The following is an 18,109-nucleotide window of genomic DNA, read 5'->3' on the forward strand; positions in this document are numbered from 1 at the left end:
TGGGGACACTTTGTCCTGACACCCGACTGAGCCTCAAACTGTGAGGATTAGCCAGAATTGAATATAATATTTCAACATAAATCAATTAACCTCATGCGCTGAATTCCTGTAAGAGCCTCTCTGTAATCGTCTCTCGTAAGGAGCTTTTCATCGACGCGTTAATGCCAGGTCCGGCAACACTGACAGTTTGACTACAAATACAATCTGTATTATATAACCTACAATAATGTTACTGTAAATTGCACCGCTTTAAGTTTTTGTAGAATTTAAGTGGAATTGCAATATCATGTGTCATTAAATAACAAAGTCCAATGGCACTCAGTAGACACAAGATGTTTTGAATGGACGGACTGTGCCATTTTGATTATTGGGTAGAGTGTTCCATTCATGTTTCGGTGGCTCAAAGGGAAAAAATATTGTTTCATGCTAAAACTTACCACCTGGTAACCTGAATGTACTGACAGGCAAAAAGTTTTTGCTAGGGCCCTGCCAGGAGCTGGTGATAGCTGTTGACCAGCTGGTCTTGCTGGTGTCACCACCTACCATCAGGTCAACAACAGAATGTTGGTCTTGCTGGGTGGCAGTGGCTCAGTTGGTAGAGAGGGTTTCCCAGTGACTGAAGGTTTGGCTGTTCAAATCTTGGCTGCTTTTGTTGCTGGTCTTACTATAGTGACACCAGCAAGACCAGCATTCTGCTGTTGCCCTGCTAATAGCTGGTCACACCAGCAAGACCTTTATGAAAACAAAACAAAACAAAACCATGGTGGTCTAATCAATAATTTAAACGGACTATGTTAACTAACCAACTAATTGCGCTACCTTACTGAGTGTTCTCTGACTGACTATAGTGACTAACTGAATGATTATCCTACTTTCGCTAATTGACTAACTAACTGACAAATGAACTGACATACTATGGAAAAAGATTGACTAATCAGCGAACTGTAACTGACTATCCCACCTACTGTATGCTGAGTGACTAGCTAACTTATCAATTCACTGAGAAACGATCCTAACACACAAACCAACTGCCCAACTAACTATGCTTACTGATTGACTGCTAGTTGATGGTTTGACTAACCGACTAACTTAGTGACTATTTTACCAATGCTAAGTAACAAGCCAACTTACAATGCTAAGAGATGTATAAACTAACCGATTGACCAAACTGACTGCTAGTTAACTACTTAACTGACAGACTAAGTATGCTAACTAAGTGAGTGACTATGTACCCATGAATACTTGTATTCATCCAGGTCATTTCATTCTCATGGCATTGACTCTACTGCTATTAGACTGTTCTGGTTCTCTTTTTAGAAGATGTTTCGCCGCTTATCCGAACATGCCTCATCAGTTCATGCAACAGGCTAGTTAGGCGCTAGTAGCCAGAATATTTGTGGGAAACCCAACTATTTATCCTCCAAGCTAGGGGTTAGGGTTAGGGGCACACCGTAAAAAACAAGAATGTTATTAAAACGCCTTATCAAACATCGCAAACAGCATAACACCTGTCACTGAATATTTACATCATGGTCCTTTGCCCCAAAAAGTTTGTCAGCGTCGTCTGAGAGTCCCATAAATAGTCAATATCAAAACTAAAGCCAGCGTTAGACATGTTTTAAGCAACGCTTCCCCCAGGATCCCACTTTGCGGCCTTTGCTGTGACAAGGATGCTCCAACTTACGTCCCCAGCACTTCTTTGAAGTCATAATGCTCTTTAATGTCGCACGTCTTCTTCTTCCATCCATTGCCGTCCTCTCCTAGGGGCATCCTGTCGCGCTGATGGGATTCGCCACACTACAGCTGCGAGGGGACGAGACAAGCAGCATGCACAATTCATTTGTTAGCCCTCACCAAAACAAAGCACATGCTGAAAAGATGACTTTTTGTCACAAACACCGCAAAAGTATTGCGGCACAAGTTGGAATAAATAGTGCTGTGGCATATAATGGCCAATAATTATATTTGGACTGGAGGGAGCTGCCTGCGCAGTCTGTAAAAATAGATCCACTACTTTACTTAGCCTGATGTGATTAATGCTTAGTGCAGCTCATGTTTGACTCCACTGAATGACAATGAGACAATGCCATCCATCTAGTTTCTATATAGCCTCATTACAGGTAAGCCCGAGCCTATCCCAGCTGACTTTGGGCAAAAAGCGAGGTACACTCTGGACTGGTCTTAACTCCGGCCAATCGCACGTGTACACAACCAATCACACTGACATTCACATACCATTGGCGATTTCCTGTAAGTCTTCAATTAACCTAACATGGGGATTGTGGGAAAGGTTTGAGTATACAAGCATGGGGAGAACATGCAAACTCTTCACAGGGAGGCCTGAGCTCGGATTCTAACACTGTGGCAGACGCATGGCATGCATTGCTGGTCCGCACAGGATGACCACCAATACACTTGGACCTCATGGCAAATCCTGGAAATGATTATCTAACATTTCTATAACAACAATAGATGTTTCTCATTGGGGGTCATTTGACCTCTTTCCCTAGGAGTTTGACAAACTGCGAGGACCGGAATTCAACCAAAGAGGCTCATGCCTCCAACCAAAATAGCTAACGTCCTGTTGCATTTCAGACTTTGATCTTGACTTTTCCACGAATCTTGGTAATACAGCCCACCAAATTTCGTGTTCTTTGGTGAAACTGCTGTCAGTAGGGGCATTTCCCCCCCCCCAAAAAAAAATTCCAGCAGTGTTCAGGACCCCTAATATACTGTACATACATTTTCACGAGAGCCGAAAGGATAACAACAACATACATACACTTGTAAAAATTGGTGATTTTTCCCTCTGTTGAAGCCTAGAAGGGCATGCAACAATTCCATAAAAGCGGGCCCAAATAACTAATCATTTGGATTCATAAAGCACATTTGAAGGGACTCAAGGACGCTAACAATATGTTAAGCCCTCTGGACGTAACTGTACCTTTCATTGAAAAAAAACAAAAACAATGTACAATATCTTTTGCTGACAGGCTGCCTCTATAAAAAGGGACTAACCACTTGGAAGTAGGGCAAACGGGGCCAGTTACAAAAAGGAAGCATAGAATAAGAGGCACAAAAAATGAATAACACATGCATGGTCAGCAGAGGGGATGATGGCAGCATTTGAAGCTTTTTAGATAAAGATCAACTCTAATAAGTCAATTCAAAATTTTTAATTAAAAACAAATGCATTGAGATCTCCATCAAAAATGAGTTTCAAGCCGATGGACTGCTTAAAATTTAAATTGTGCTTGCGAGCGTGCAGAAAGCATTGTGGGTGTACTGCAGCACTCAAGGATGTGACACGCAAAGCTAGACCGCATTGTTAAAGGTTCATTCGCACGGGTGTCATGCACGGACACTTGATATATTTTATATTCATGAAAACATGGAAATCAATTCGTAGGGGAGTAAAACGTACCTAAATGGCGATCTGTGCCCGGGGTTGTGCGCTCCTTGCCTCCGGGAGAGATGATGCTACTGCTGGCCGGGCTTGTGCGCAGCGCTGCCGCTCGGCTTGTGCTCCTCCTGACGTCAAACACACGCACGTCTGTGGACGTAGTGCAGCATGAAATCACTTTAGGGTGGGGGGGAAAAGGGGATATAATGCGGTGTCAATCAAAAATGAGCCATCTTCGCGAATGCAGAAACTGGGGATTTGGTTTGGAAATAAAATCACGGAATAAAATATTTTTCAAGCGTGAATCATTCAATAAAGTTGTTGTTTTATGTTACAAAAAGTTTGTTTGTACGCGGTTGTATTTATTGTACATATTTTTGTCACGCAATTTTTGTGTGGCTTGAATGCGGTTGCAGTACTGTTCCGAGTCTGTAGATGGAGACAGTGTTCGTTTGCGGCGCCTTTTTTCCCATCATACAAACAACACGAGCTCAACTTCCGGGCTGGAGTTTTTAAACACTGGCTAGCTAGCTGCTATATCTTAGCTCAGGGAATTACGACTGTCTTCTCCATATTAGCGGTGAGTTCGGTTTTTGATGACCGGGTTATGACATACTTTCATTGTGCTTTATTTTACAATGATACACAGTTGGCCGATTTGTTCTCTAATTAGGGCCAACGGGAATAAACATGCTAACAAGCTCCTTGCTTTGTTTCATATATCCAAGTGATGCTCATGCTAAGAGACTAAGTTTGGAGTCGAACCACCATTATTGTACTGTTTTTCAATGAAAATACTGTGGTATACTATTAAGAAAATGTGCGGGCTTTCTATGTTTTTGTAGCCTGCCGCTATAAAGCAGCGCATCAATGTCGAGCGCGAAGAGGAGAAGAGCGACCTCACCCTCTAGCAGCGTGAGCGGAGGAGGAGACCTCGACGACGTTTCCACTCCTGGAAGTGGTCGCAAAAGAAAATGGGCTTCCAGTGTTCCACCTGTGGACACGGTGAGTACTCGAGTTTGGTGATAAGGTATTTGGATAATCTCACAGTGCTAACAACCCTAATTCATGTGTAGATTGCTGTATGCCACGAGCTGTTCAACGCAGTCAGGGACTACAAGGATGATCAAGGGAGAAATCTCAGTGAACTTTTTCTAAGGGTACCAAAGAGAAGGTATTGAACTATAGTTACTTGGAAAATTGACTTTCGTTGTACCGCGCTTTTCCACGTTGACACATTATCAGAAGCTACTGGGGGGGCCAATATCTTGCTTGAAGGACACTTTGACATGGTCTCCTGGTAGTATTGTACCTAAACCTTCAGCATCAGAGATGGCCACTCAACCTCTTGAACCATGCTAGTCTAAAATGGCAACCACCAACCAATGACCGCAAAGTGATTCATACACTTGGTAATGATGATCATTTTAAAGTGACTCTGTCAGAGCTATGTCAGGCGCACCGAGCGCAAAGCCGAACCGGACTGAACTGTCGCGCATTGTATTTAGTGCCTGAACGATATTAATTTCTTGAGGGTGATGACGATTTGCAAAAGGAAAAAAAATACAGATTACCAAATAATTGGCTGTTTGATTTTAAAAATATTGAATGCATAAAATAAAATGAGTGTTGACCATTTTAATGATGTGCTTATTGAATTCTCCAGAAACCTGCCCGATTACTATGAGGTGGTGTCCCAGCCGATAGACATGACAAAAATTCAGCATAAACTGAAGGCGGAAGATTATCAAGAGGTGGAGCAGCTCACCGCAGATTTCCAGCTCATGTTCAACAATACCAAATCCTTTTACAAGGTACTAAATGTTGAAACTCTCTTTTCATCTTTTGGTATCCCTAATTATTTCATGTCCAGTGGATGTCGTTTGCGTTGTTTTGATTCTTAAAATGTATATTATGATTCTTGTTATCAATCTAGAGGGACAGCGAGGAGTATCAAGCTGCCAGCAAGCTGTGGGTCATGTATTTGCAGACTAGGAATGACTTTTTGCAGAGCGGAGAGGGCGAAGATGATGACGACGATGGGGACGACATGATGGATAACCCAGGGGTGTCAACAGAAGATGAGGTCAGTCTGGTGACACATTGTAATGACCTTTTCACCATGATATCACATGCATATATTCATGGTCAAAGATGAAAGCGAACATACATTTCTCATTGGGATATGCAGAGCTGGGCGATTTACCCTTTTTTGCTGGTTTGTCCTCCATCCGCGACCTGGGTACCCTTCCGTCCTCGTCCCTCCGTCCTTTTTCATAAAAATTATCGTCCTCCGACCCCATCCGTCCTCGTCCTTCTAAAGTGCTTTCGTTCTTGTATTATGTCGGCCCACTTACCGGCTGGGAGTATCGTGAGTGGATTGAATTGTTCACAACTGTTCACTGCCAGCAGCCACCGTCAATGTGATGATGAAGATGATGATGAAGCGCGGACCGGAACAAGCCAGGGGACATAAGAAAATATTTAAGATTGCGTAACACAATACTATTGGGTTTTCACTTTTTATTGCGTTATTTCGCAATTGAAATAGTTATTGCCAAAATAAGGCAATGTTATTTTAGGAGGAAGGACGTTATGCCCACCTCTGGGAATATGTACGTGTGTCATATAAAAACAGAGCAACAAACAAGCCATTGGCAGTGACGTTTATTTTTTATTGTGGTCACTCAGGCATCCTCCAGCAGCTTAAAGGAAGTGTTAGAGCAACTCCTAGCCGCGGTGGTTTTGTACACTGATCCCTCAGGTCACGTGGTCAGTAAACTCTTTGAGAAATTGCCTTCCAAATTGGTAAGTATTGATGAACTCCTCAAATGTTACCTCTGTTACTCACTCAATGTAACTGCACTACCTCATGACATTTTCTGTTTCTTTGATAGCATTACCCAGACTACTATGCTGTTATAAAGGATCCCATTGATCTGAGAACAATTGCTCAAAGAATACAGGTAGGTGCATTTACCCTGTTTTCCCAAAAGGTTGGTGCCTTCGGCTTTAATGCTCATTTTTAATCAATTAATGCCAGAATTCGGAAAGAAAATGACAAAAATCTACCCGACAAGCTACAGGAGGTCGTAGCTTTATGACAGTATCCCGTTCATACAGCAGTGACATAACCTGAGTATAGGAACCTAACTAATCTGTTGCACAGTTTTCATGAGATGGGGGGGGGGGGGGGGGAGTGAAGGCTGGCTCTCTCTCCTGTTCAAAATAGAAATAAAATGATCTATTTATTACACGTCATATTTTTTCTCGCTTGCTCAGATGGGACACTACAAAAGTGTCAATGCCATGGGCAAGGACATCGACCTCATGGCAAAAAATGCCAAAACCTACAATGAACCCGGATCTCAGGTTTTTAAGGTTTGTCCTTTTTTTCATGTATTTATTTAAACCTGGGGCCACATAACAGTCCAGTTGTTGTAACAATTTGTTGTAGGATGCAAACACCATAAAGAAAGTGTTCATCCAGAAGAAAACTGACCTGGAACACGCTGAACCCACTAAATCCAGTCTTCGCATCAGGTAATTTATTTGTCCATAAACAATAACAACAAAATAGTCTAAAAAAAAAAATAAAAGCCTAAAAGTTGCTCTAGTATGTTAAATACAAGTCAAGAACGCACAGCATGTATTTAGTGTCCCCAAAAAATTAAAGATAAGAACTTTTCCCTTATCAAGAAATCGCAGATCTGGTCAGGGAGACCGAATTTCTGGCGTCAGCGTAGCTCTCCAGTACGGCTCGGAGAGCGAGGATGACCCTGTGCTCTCCGGTAAGTGTTGCTGGGCAGCACCGAAAAAAGAAAAGAAAAAATCCTTCAACAAAAGCTTCCAACCATTTCATTTTTCCGCAGGCTCTGTGTGCTACGACGAAGGCGAGTCGGAGGCTGAGAGTCAGAGTTCTAGCATGGAGATGAACAACCCCATCTTCCAGCTGTATGAAGCTGTGCGAGGCGCAAGGAATAGCCAGGGCCAGCTGTTTTCCGAACCCTTCCAGAATCTGCCCTCTCGCAGGGAATATCCCGACTATTACCAGCAAATAAAACAGACCATTTGTCTGCAGCAAATCAGGTAGAGATTGTCGATGCATTTAGATGCTCATACAACGGGGCTTCGGTTGATAACATATTTCACATGAGATGTTTCACTGGTACAAATGGCGTGCCATGAACTACAATGGTTCCTTGAGTCACTCTTGCGCACACACAGAGAGACACACTCCAGCACTTTTGTGATGTGCCTTGAAATGACGTGGCCTGCCTACCTAGAGTGTGCCTCGTAGCTCTTTCTTTCGCTCCTCCTGCACGACAGGTTCCCACAGCGGGGACTGGGGAGGTTCTTACTTAACTAGCAAGAGCTTAGCGGATGCGGTACACACTTTACAGGGTTTCTTAAAAGCACAATCACTTGAATGTGTCTCGTTCTTGGGTGCCATATTAAAGATTACCTAGTTTTCAGCAACAACAAAAAAAAAAAATCAAAAATATACCTGGAATATGTGACGCATGACATGAAGGAATTTTCCAGTACACTGTGAGCGAAAGCGCAATTAAGTGGATGTTAAGATGTTAGTGAACTGCAATTCGGGACCCTCAGAAATTGAGGCACCGTGATGGTTTGCTTCAGCGTAAGGACAGGTGGTCACATGGCACAAGCACAGTTACACAGTTTTTCATGTCTTTTTAAAATTTGTTCAAGATTACTGGCAGAACTCCGCCGTAAACCAAGGACACACTGTATAGAGTTACTTGTCAGTTTTTAGTGGCATTTCTTCCTTCATTGTAGGACAAAGATGAAGAATGGTGAATATGAAAATATGGAACAAATGGATGCTGATCTCACTTTGATGTTTGAGAATGCGAAGCGATACAACATGCCCAACTCAAGCATTTATAAACGAGCCCTCAGGCTTCAGCAGATTTTGCAGGTAATAATTGATTTTATCTTCCCTTGTGCTGCATTTAGTTTTGCACAAGATCGGAATCATTCGGTGTTGCCCTTTTTCAGGCAAAAAAGAGGGAGCTTCTGAGAAGAGATGAGGAGGATGGTGACAGTCTGCTGTCGTCTGACGCAGGCAGCACCAAGAGGAAAAGGTATCGAGTCATTTTCTCCCCAGCTCTACCGTTTAATCTTTGATGCGTGTTGCTGTTTTCTCATTTGATTCCCTTCCGTCTGGCAGCCACAAGAAAAATGTTAAAAAGAACCGAATGAAAGCCCTGTACGCTGCAGTGACGGACGCCAGGGAGGTGGGCACCAGTCGCCGCCTTTGCGATCTGTTTATGGTCAAGCCATCCAAGAAGGACTACCCCGACTACTATAAAGTTATCCTGGAGCCTATGGACCTGAAGACCATCGAGCACAACGTTCGCACCGAGCGCTACGCCTCAGAGGACGCGCTGATGGATGACATGAGGCTGATGTTCCGCAATGCCCGTCATTATAACGAGGAAGGCTCTCAGGTAGGATGTGTGAAGGATACGCAAATATCAGTGTCGTCTTTGCTATCACTAAATTTTCTTTTCGTCTGTCAGGTGTACAACGATGCCGACATCCTGGAGAAGATACTTAAAGATAAGCGCAAGGAGTTGGGACAGCCACTTGAAGAAGAGGATGTGGGCTCTCCCAAACTAAAACTCAGTGGGTTTTATTTGTTTATTTGTATTATTTTTTTGTAGTGTTTTTTTTATTTTTTATTTTTTAATCCGTTTATAAACATGTTAAATGACTCTTACCAGTTGTGGGAGTAGTATGGCTTAATAACATACCGCTAATAATATTGTTTTTGTTTAATGTAAGGTAAGATAATCCTTTTGTTGGTTTCAGTTTTCAATGTTTCAGTGTGAAATGTTATGTAAACAGATCAATTAAATTTACATTCCTATCGCAGTATAAAAATAGCAAATTTATGGTTCCCGTTATGTACCGTTAATATTTAGTGCAACCAATTATGTTGCATTAATCTGTATTATTTTTAATAATGGTGAAATATTCCTCCGGTTGTTGCTATTCAGTTTTGACAATGGACACCCGATGATATGATTCAGTTTAAAAAAAAACACTGTGATGTTATGAATGCAAAGCCAGGATCTAATGTGAAATTGACAGAAATTTAGGTTTAACCTATCTATGATCCGACACAAAAATTTGTGTAAAATCTTGTGAAATCAGGTTGCAAATTAAGGTATGATGTTTAATCTTATTCCCAGAACACAAATGTCAATATCATAGTCCAGAGTTAAACAGACTTGAATTTGCAGAAAGATTTTTATCGCACGATGGCCAGGATACAATACAGTAAGCTCTTATTGATTGTCGAACAGGCACAAAGTGTCTCCACAAATGGCGTTTTGATTTTTGTTGTAACAATTTTATGTTTGTATGTCTATAACTTCAATATTTTTTGACTCTACATGCATTTATTTGTTTCTTCCAGGAAAGAGTGGCGTCTCTCCAAAGAAGACCAAATACCTCACCCCACTGCAGCAGAAGTTAAATGAGCTCTACGACGCCGTGCGGAACTTCACTGACCGGCGTGGCCGCCGCCTGAGCACCATCTTCCTACGTCTGCCGTCTCGCGCTGAGCTGCCCGACTACTACGCTACCATCAAACGACCCATTGACATGGAGCGCCTGCGCAGTCACATGGCGGCCGGACGCTACCAGGACGTCGAGTCCCTTGCGGAGGACTTCACTGTCATGTTCAACAATGCCTGCATGTACAATGAGCCCGAATCGCTAATTTACCGGGATGCTCTCGTGCTGCACCGGGTGCTTCTGGAGACACGCAAGCAGCAGGAGGGAGGAGAGGATTCCGGGCCTCCTCCTGTAGGAAATCTGGTACGTGAGATGATTAGGAACCTGCTGGTATCAGTGCTTGGCCACCAGGATGAAGAGGGCCGATGCTACGGTGACTCGCTGGCCGAAATACCCGCCATGGACACAGACACCCCAGAGAAGCCTCCGCTAAACTTTGACATAATCAGAGTGAATGTGGAGCGTGGCCGCTACAGGAGACTGGATGTCTTCCAGGAGCATGTGTTTGAAGTGCTGCAGAAGGCCAGGAGGCTACACAGGTACGAACAGAATATTCTCGAACTGTCTTCTAGCCAAGTTAGGAATCGTCAAAAAAAAAAAAAAAAAACACACACACACAAAAAAACGAGCTGTTAACCCTTCATCATGGAGCTCATGATGAAGAAAATTCATGAACAGTAAATGTGTTATGATAAAGAAAATTCATGTACAGTAAATGTGATTTTGATGAGTTAAAGAGAAGCTATAACTAGACAAGATCGGGAAAGATACACAATTAGGTTCAAGATGCAGGAGTGAAAGCTGGGGGAAAAGCTGCATTTTATAGTCCAACTTTTACAGTGTATATCTATTCAATAAATATCTCTGTTCCCCAGTTCCAAATGAGGCTTAAAAATGAATTGAAATAGTTTAATGTAGTGTTCTTCCGAAATATTGCAGATGAAGCTACCTAATTGATGGTGAAAGAAATAATATAAAAACATCTATTTGTGTTCTGTAAGGGGAAATCTATTGATATGGTACGTCTTGTGCGATTTGCTTCTTTGCCTTTTACAGGACCGACTCGGAGGTATTCGATGACGCAGTGGAGCTGCAGCAGTTTTTCATCAAGATCCGGGACGAGCTGTGCAAGAATGGAGAAATTCTTCAGACCACCGCGCTCAACTACACCTTGAAACACTTGCACAACGACGTGGAGCAGGAGAAGAGGGAGAAAATACCCAAAGAAATTGAGGAGGATAAGAACAAGGAGGACGAGCCGAGCAATAGTATATGAGACGTTCAACATAATGGCAGCAATTACATGTTGATTTGGTCCTTGAACGAAAATGTCTTTCTTCATTCTCGCCAAAAAAAAAGGTCCAAAGGAGAAGAACCTGCCAAGTGAAGTATGGCGGCCCGAGTCGCATGCAGACCTCGTGTTCCAGCAACAATGCACCTTCGGAAACACCACCTACCAGGTGGGGGAGTATGTCTATGTGCAGCCATCAGAGGCCAACCTGAAGCCTCACATCGTCTTGATTGAGCGTCTTTGGGAGGATGACCAAGGTTACTGAACTAACTTTTTAATCAATCTCTTTTGGACCATAACTCACCAAATAGGAGAATGTATTTTGTTTATGAACCGAAAAATGAACATGATTGAAATACAATGGCTATGAAAAGTCTACACACCGCTGTTCATATGCTTGTTTTTTTCTGATGAGACCAAGATAATTTCAAACTTTGTCCACCATTAATTAACCGCCAGACATTTCCAGACAATCTTTTACACTAACGTTTGATAAAAATATAAAATATATAGATAAATTCCTGGGATTGAATGGCTGGACTGTGAAAAGACATAAAAAACATTTTTGTCAGTGAATGAGTTAACGTGGCATACAATCTACATCTCAAATTATTCATTAAAAATTTGGGGGGAGAAACTGGTCAGATATGTTCTGAAACCAAGGTTAAGATTTGTGGCTACATTTTTACACCTTTTTTGGGGGGGGGGTCTTTTTAATTATCACAAAAAAAAACCCCAACATTTGAACATAAGTGTGTAGACTTTTTATATCCACTAGCTAATCTCGTTTTGTTTGTGTGTACAAAGGTGAGAAGTGGCTCTACGGCTGCTGGTTTTACAGGCCGAGAGAAACCTTCCACATGGCCACTCGCAAGTTCCTGGAAAATGAGGCCTTCAAGAGTGACTACTACAACAGAGTGTCCTTTAGTAAAGTCTTGGGCAAATGTGTGGTCATGTTTGTGAAGGTAAGCCGGAAAGACGCTAAGGTAATTGCCTCTTGGTTTCCAATGACGCAGCTCATGAGGTCTGTTTGACAAATGTAGGATTATTTCAAACTCCAACCGGAGGGCTTCAAAGCCGAGGATGTGTATGTATGCGAATCCCGATACACTGCCAGGTGCAAACTGTTCAAGAAGATCAAGATATGGGCCGTCCCTCCGAGCCCCGTCAGATTTGTCCCTCGAGACGTGCCCCTGCCCGTCGTCCGCTTTGCGTCCATGTTTGCCAAGCCTGACCTGGAGAAACTTGAGAAAATCTCATTTGTGGACAGCAGCAGTTTCGTAGACAAGGTGAGCTTTTCACTTTGGTGATTCTGAACACGTTTTGTTGTTTAGGCTATCCCAGCTAAATCAAAAGGTAATTATTATTCTTATCCCTTTTGTTCCGTAGTATACTGCAAGTCTTGATATTCCCTCTATGCTGCAGGCTTAGAGCATTAGTGCTTATTATCCGCCATTAGCCTATCCGTGGGGTTGTAAAGGGACACTACAGAAATATATTTTAAATACATTGATTTGCTCCCATTTATGTACAAACAATATGAGTGTAAAAGAGAGTGGGGGCCATATAAATATTTAAAGACAAATGTTAATTGGACCGAATGAAGTGGCGTTATGTGTTTGGCAAGCTGTGAGGTATTTAACCTGAGGTATGAAAGAGTCACACTATTAAATCATGAGTGTGTTTATCGAATATTTTAGGAGAGGGAGGAAGTCCCCATGGAGGTGAGCGGTGCAGAGCCAGGCTGGCACTACTATGAACAGTTGCGCTATAACGACATGTGGTTCAAAGTGGGGGACTGCGTTTACATCCAGTCGCATGGTCTCTCCAAGCCTCGGGTTGCCAGGTAAAAGTCATTCAATCGTTTTGTTTTTATTGATCTGCGTCTACGTGCCATTTTTGACCATTGCGCCCTTTGACTGGGTTGCAGGTTGGAGAAGCTTTGGGTGCAAAATGGAACCATTTCCTTCTTTGGGCCCATCTTCATTCACCCAGAAGAGACTGCGCACGAGCCCACTAAGATGTTTTACAAGAGAGAGGTCTTTCTGAGCCACCTGGAAGAGACCTTGCCCATGACGTGTGTCATAGGTACTATGCGCATTCCCGACAAGGCCAGTAAATCATTCACGTCCCCATCGTCACTTTTCATTTGTTACCGTCATTGTGTTTGTTCTCTCAGGCAAATGCATGGTGTCCTCCTTCAAAGACTACCTGTCGTGCAGACCTACCGAGGTTGCAGAAGAGGATAATCTTCTTTGTGAGAGCCGCTATATAGACTCTGAGAAACAGGTGAAAAAGTTCAAGGGACTGAAGCGCTTCTCCTACTCTACTAAAGTGGCGGAGGATGAGGTCTATTATTTCAGGTCAGTCCGTTTGTACAAAACACTTGTGATTCAAAGCACAACCGGTGCAAGGTTGAATTTCTTTTTGTTGTCGTCCGCAGGAAATTAATAGTTCCGCAGAAGGAAGCGTCTCCTTTTTTGGATAAGAAGATAGACGAGCTTGAGGTGAAACTCGCCGATGTAGAGGACGGAGATGATGACATGGATGACATGGACGATGACGATGAGGGCATGGAAACGCCTTCAATACCTCAGATGCAAACCTCTCTCACTAGCGATATGGACGGCATGCCTTACACACCTTCTCAGGTACGCGTTCACAGACCTCAGAAAACGGAATCTCATAAATATTTGTCTTTCCTCATATCGAGATGTACACTCTAAATTGCCTAAGCCATTTTTTTGAAAAATGACATCCATCCATTGTCCATACCGCTTATCCTTGCAGTCCACACCAAAGATTAAAGGCTTGTCAAAGAAGGAAGGCGCCAAGCGGAAGATCAACATGAGCGGCTACATCCTGTTCAGCAGCGAGATGCGGGCCGTCATCAAGGCCCGACACCCGGACTTTTCCTTCGGTGAACTGAGTCGTCTGGTGGGCACTGAGTGGAGGAACCTCGAGGCTGTCAAGAAGGCAGACTATGAAGGTGAACCTGCAGAAGATGGTGTAAACTCCTGATCCCAAATTGTGGTCACGATGTGACCATTTTTTTTTTTTTTTGTAGAACGGGCAGCCAAAATTGTGGAGCAACAGGAGCGGGATAGGCCAGCCCTGAAGCAAGCGTCCCCAAGATCAGGTACCCCCGTAGGGTCACTGATGGGGGTCGTGCCTTCGCCTAGCACTATGGGCATGATAAACCAGACCATGACACCTATGTCAGGTAACCCCTCTCAGACACAGCACGAGTGTTTGACTACATGGCAGCAAGGAAATGAGGCAGGACTATTTCAAAACTCTTTCACCGTTACAAACAATGTAACCATGCTAAAGCCTCTTTTTTAAAATGATTAATATTTTGTTGCCTTGTGTTTTATGCTCGTCACCTTTATTATCGCTATCTTCTTGTTTAAAACTGCATGACCATGACATTGCATGAATAACCATTTTAACTGTAAATCTTCCATTCTCGTTTTGCCTGCTAACACTCATATATTACTCCGGTCTCTTTCACACGCACAGTCTGTGGTTTTTCAGTAGGAGTCCCTTGATGATTTTCTTTTTTAATGTGTTAATATCACAAGCTTAATGTTTTCAAAATCCTTCTTTTTAATACTTGACCCCAAGCCCTCATTGTCACATGATCGCCGGTTATGAGGATTTTCTCTTTGATAAAATGCTTATCAAAGTGCAAATAAGCCTTTAAGAGAAAGGTAGTGATTATAGATGGCGAATGTTCAATGCAACCTTCAAAGTCAAACTCCCCAAACATTATTCTTTAGAGTTCAACCAAAGTGTTCTGGAAAAAAATATGCCTCAAAGGATTAATAAAAAAACTAAAAAAAAAAAAACTCAAGCTCTCCATTCGAACGAAAATGGAACTAACTGCGACATAGGAAAGTGTCTGACTGCTCAGAACAATAGGAGCAGTCCAATTAATGATCAATAACACACACAAATTTGTTTTGTTAAGCAAAAGCTAACGTAAATGAAAATGACCATGAAAATGACCAAAGAAATGACTGTTTGTTTCCTCTCCTAAACGTTAATGGATTTTACTTCATTTCAACCTACCAATTTTACCGATACATCTATCATTGATTGTTAATATATGTGATTATAAATAATGAAATTCAAAAATGAGCTCAAGAGTTTGCCCGTCTCTGCTCAAGAGCTATGCATTTGCGTTCATGGGGCCTTTGTGTGAAAGAGGCCAAGTGTGTGCGACGCTAGTGCATGTCATATCATAGTCAGCTGCATGTCACTTATGCATGAATATGTTGTCATCCCCTCCTCGCCCTCTTCCCCTAAGGCATGATGGGAGCTTACGGGCCACCTTACATGCCCATGCAGGGCCCCCATGAGGGTTTGTTGAGTGTGGCCCCAATGTCACCTTACCAAGCAGGGGGCCCCCACCTACCTCCTCACCATCTCCAACAAGGTGGTATGCCTGGGTACCCGGGCATGCTTCATCATGGTAAGGGTTTACTGTGGCAGCCACACCTGATCAGTTGTGGTCTTCGTCTGCCCCACGCGGCGGGGCGGGGGCACATACAGGCTCAGCATTCACACTACTGACGCATGTGATAACACTGGTACCCAACTACTAACATTGAGCTGAAGTCACCACACGTACAATAATTCTTTTCTTTGCATTTAAAAGTTACACGTGCTGTGTTAGTTGTTGGACATAGAATAATGATTCCTCTTTAATAGGCATGATGGCCGGTGCTGTGAACGGCATGTCAGGAAGTCCTGCTCAAGGAGGCTTCATGCAGCAGGTGAGCCACAAAGAATTGTCCATTTTACACTGCCCCTAAGACCTGGCATTTAAAGAAGGACGAGCAAAGACTTTGAGGCTTTATTTGTAGACAAGTAATTTGCACAACAATTAAGTGAGAATTTCCCATGGCACATCTGATGATCTCTCACAACACTTATCTGTATCTGCCTACCACAGTGGTTGGGAATCAGTGGCATATGACACAGCAGACAATGGCACAGATGTTGTTATGCATCACATTATCTGATCGCTGTGTTGTTGCGTCAGTGGGTTCTACAGAAAAAAAAAGATACTGGCGGATAAATGTCGGCTCTTATGTGATACAGCAATTTTTATGGGATCTCTATGTAAAAGAGGTTGATTGCCCCACAGCATTCAGTCACACTGTCCAAATGTTGTTGATACTCACAATGCTTTAACTATTCTTCATATGTGTGTTTATACAATACAGTATGATATAGTATTCATCCCTTGACTGACATTTTCTAATATATATGTATATATCTCTTTCCATTTCAGCCAGGGATGTTCAGCCCAGGACAGCATGCTCCCCCACCCTACCCAGGACAGGGCCAGACACCGCCCATGTTTGTAGCTCCACCGCCAAAGACTCAGAGGGTCCTGCACTCGGAGGCCTACCTGAAGTATATCGAGGGCTTGAATTCAGACTCCAGCACGGTCAGCAAGTGGGACCAGACACTGAAAGGTTCGAAAGTAGGCGGCTTTTACCCCTATGACGACTTATTTCAAATGATTTTGACTACTTCTATGTACCTTTCAATCGACGCACATCTGGTATGTGTTTACTGACTGTTTTAATACATTGAAATCTTTTAACAAGTTTGTAGCGTGTGGGAAGGGTAAAGCTATACAACAACGAAAAAATGAACCTACTGTGTGTAGATCTGGAATGCATCCCCTGTAATAATTGGGGAGGGGTGTCACTGTCTCTCCATGACATCAAGCTCGCCCTGATGTGGTAGTTCCAGTTTGTGCGTTTACATTGTACTTGCATATTTGATATGCATCTGATTTTGATCCACATTTGGGAGAGACCTGATTCCTATCTAACTATACCCGATTCCATGTGGGTTTTTTTCTCCCCATTACACAGCATCGAACCATATCCCAGTTGTGACACTTGAATCATGCTGTGAAAATCATGCTGTGCAAAACTTGTCTCCACAACAGCTCAAAGGCGAGACGCTCACATGACCAAAGAGCAAGAGAGCCGGCTGCCGGCTCACTGGCTGAAGAGCAAAGGAGCCCACTCCACAATGGCGGACGCGCTGTGGCGCCTGCGTGACCTGATGCTGAGGGACTCGTTGAACATTTGTCAGGCGTACAATGTGTGATGTGTAGGACTCACACTATTTTTAACCACACTTCTCACAGCCCTTACTCTCAAACTTGGAAAGGAACTGTAGACCCTAGAAGCAATATTTTATAGCAATTGCTAACCAATTTTATATTTATTAGTAACTATGATGAGCTAAATAGTTGTTTGTGCATTTTCATTTTTTTTACTCTGCTGATTAATTTTGCTGCAAAACAAGTCTTTTGGCTTATTGGTACTATTAAAATAAACCTTATAAATACTATCTAATTATGAGTACCCGCAGTTGTTATTGTGGTGAATAGAACCGAAATGTACCATATTTCATGCCTTACCCCAGTTGAATAAATATGACGCCTCCTTAGAACAGGAAAGTAACAGGTGGTTCCACCATAGGTGCTATATTATATTTCCTTTTACATCTTTCACCGTGTGTCATGGTTGTTGTCTTTTCCACTGCAGACATGCCATCTGTAAAGCTGACAATTCATTTGTCTAGCAAAAGTGTTGCAATGTTCAGTCCGGGGAAAAAGCCCCACATGTTGTCATTTCCACAACACCCATGACATTGGATTGGAGTTTAAAGAAAATGTGCTTGTGTCCACACAATGGAATATTCTGAAACAAAATGTGTGAAGTGATCCAACATTAAACTGAAAATAATTTGAGTTGGAAAAAACAAAAGCCTCATGTGTTGTTTCTATAGCAAATGTGACACCTGTAAAGCTGACAGTGGAGTTTAAA

At 42.7% G+C, this 18,109-nt stretch overlaps 2 protein-coding genes across 3 annotated transcripts in view; one reads left to right on the plus strand and one right to left on the minus strand.

Annotated features, from left to right (window-relative positions):
• camk1a (calcium/calmodulin-dependent protein kinase Ia) overlaps positions 1-4,610 on the minus strand; it is an 18,950-nt gene extending 14,340 nt beyond the window's left edge. The window contains exons 1-3 of the mRNA XM_086039847.1: positions 4,596-4,610; positions 3,425-3,553; positions 1,685-1,803 (exon numbers count right to left, since the gene is read on the minus strand). Of these exons, the coding sequence (XP_085895973.1) occupies positions 1,685-1,770 (86 nt within the window). The 5' untranslated portion in view covers positions 1,771-1,803; positions 3,425-3,553; positions 4,596-4,610. The remainder of the gene's footprint in view (positions 1-1,684; positions 1,804-3,424; positions 3,554-4,595) is intronic.
• On the plus strand, positions 3,849-17,630 carry pbrm1l (polybromo 1, like). Of its 2 annotated transcripts, XM_086039846.1 has the most exons (30): positions 3,849-3,983; positions 4,249-4,408; positions 4,480-4,577; positions 5,070-5,217; positions 5,340-5,489; positions 6,095-6,211; positions 6,301-6,369; positions 6,686-6,784; positions 6,861-6,946; positions 7,103-7,194; positions 7,276-7,492; positions 8,207-8,348; positions 8,429-8,514; positions 8,601-8,880; positions 8,953-9,058; positions 9,855-10,494; positions 11,012-11,223; positions 11,315-11,503; positions 12,054-12,211; positions 12,290-12,535; positions 12,947-13,092; positions 13,177-13,334; positions 13,426-13,609; positions 13,690-13,897; positions 14,037-14,235; positions 14,314-14,469; positions 15,559-15,723; positions 15,963-16,027; positions 16,549-16,735; positions 17,221-17,630. In XM_086039846.1, the coding sequence occupies exons 2-30, from the start codon at positions 4,274-4,276 to the stop codon at positions 17,382-17,384; spliced, it is 4,902 nt and encodes a 1,633-aa protein (XP_085895972.1). In that variant the 5' UTR covers positions 3,849-3,983; positions 4,249-4,273; the 3' UTR covers positions 17,385-17,630. The 2 variants fall into 2 exon arrangements, with proteins under 2 accessions (XP_085895972.1, XP_085895971.1); XM_086039845.1 differs by lacking the exons at positions 3,849-3,983; positions 4,249-4,408; positions 4,480-4,577; ... (4 more) ...; positions 6,686-6,784; positions 6,861-6,946 and having other exon boundaries at positions 7,087-7,194; positions 14,314-14,385.
• Positions 17,631-18,109: the final 479 nt, after the last annotated feature.

The sequence above is a fragment of the Filicampus tigris genome, chromosome 9, assembly GCF_054856515.1.
Source record: "Filicampus tigris isolate MCC_2025a chromosome 9, RoL_Ftig_1.0, whole genome shotgun sequence".
NCBI classification, from domain to species: Eukaryota; Metazoa; Chordata; class Actinopteri; order Syngnathiformes; family Syngnathidae; genus Filicampus; species Filicampus tigris.